The sequence below is a fragment of the Nuphar pumila genome, unplaced genomic scaffold (assembly GCF_984573655.1).
Source record: "Nuphar pumila unplaced genomic scaffold, dmNupPumi1.hap1.1 HAP1_SCAFFOLD_1445, whole genome shotgun sequence".
NCBI classification, from domain to species: Eukaryota; Viridiplantae; Streptophyta; class Magnoliopsida; order Nymphaeales; family Nymphaeaceae; genus Nuphar; species Nuphar pumila.
In genome coordinates this window covers 1-869 of record NW_028323678.1, presented here as the reverse complement: position 1 = coordinate 869, position 869 = coordinate 1, and the positions used below count along the sequence as shown (strand labels likewise).

The following is an 869-nucleotide window of genomic DNA, read 5'->3' as shown; positions in this document are numbered from 1 at the left end:
ACGCTGACATCGTATTTCGACAGAGCGAAGAGAATTCGAGACGACCTCATTGCTATTGGAGTGGAAGTCCAAGAAGATGACATCGTCACAGCTTTGCTCAATGGCCTCACGGGAGAATATGAGATGCTCGTCACCATCTTCGAGTCGAGAGACAAGATGCCAGCCTCGATGAAATGTTTGGAAAGCTACACATCGTGGAGACCAAGTCCAAGGAGACCAAGGATTCAGGATCCAAGCTTTTGCTATCGGCTGAGAAGGCCAGGAGAGCCTCCCAACAAGGGGGAAGCGCTAGTGCAAGAAAGGGCGCTGGCAAGAGTACTTCATACGAGGTGGAGTGCTACTACTGTGGGAAGAAGGGGCACGTCAAGGCCGACTGCCGCAAGAGGAAGAAAGATGAGGCTGCCAAAGGCTGTTCGGAGGTGGCGTTGACAACCAGCTCATCATTTCATTCACCGGAGTGGATCATGGACTCTGGAGCGACTTCCCATATGACGTTCGACAAGGGGCTTCTAGCGAACTGCGTGGAGCTGCAACCTACACATCCAGTGCTATTGGGTGATGGCCGGATTCTGCAGTCTATCGCCATGGGTGATGTTCTTCTCAGGACTCAGAGTGGAGACACGGTGACCCTACTCGGTGTGCTCTACGTTCCTGATCTGCGGTGCAACTTGTTCAGTTTGGCACGTGCAATGGACGCAGGCGCTGAGGCTTCCTTTCAGGACAATGAATGCTGCATCATGCACGATGGGCGTACAATTCTGACCGCTACACGGTACAAGGGTCTCTACACAGTGAACGCAGTTGTAAGGGTGACAAAGCGCTGTTCACCATCAAACAAAGCCATCAAGGACCTGGGGGCAGATCGATCT

The 869-nt window shown here is 52.7% G+C and overlaps 1 protein-coding gene across 1 annotated transcript; it reads left to right on the top strand.

The window, feature by feature from the left end:
• Positions 1 to 464: 464 nt before the first annotated feature.
• On the top strand, positions 465 to 857 carry LOC149809290 (uncharacterized; the record flags this gene model as incomplete). The annotated part of the gene is made up of 1 exon (XM_089994912.1): positions 465 to 857. A coding segment is annotated over exon 1 (393 nt), but the record flags the coding sequence as incomplete, so codon positions are not given.
• Between the last annotated feature and the right edge of the window lie 12 nt (positions 858 to 869).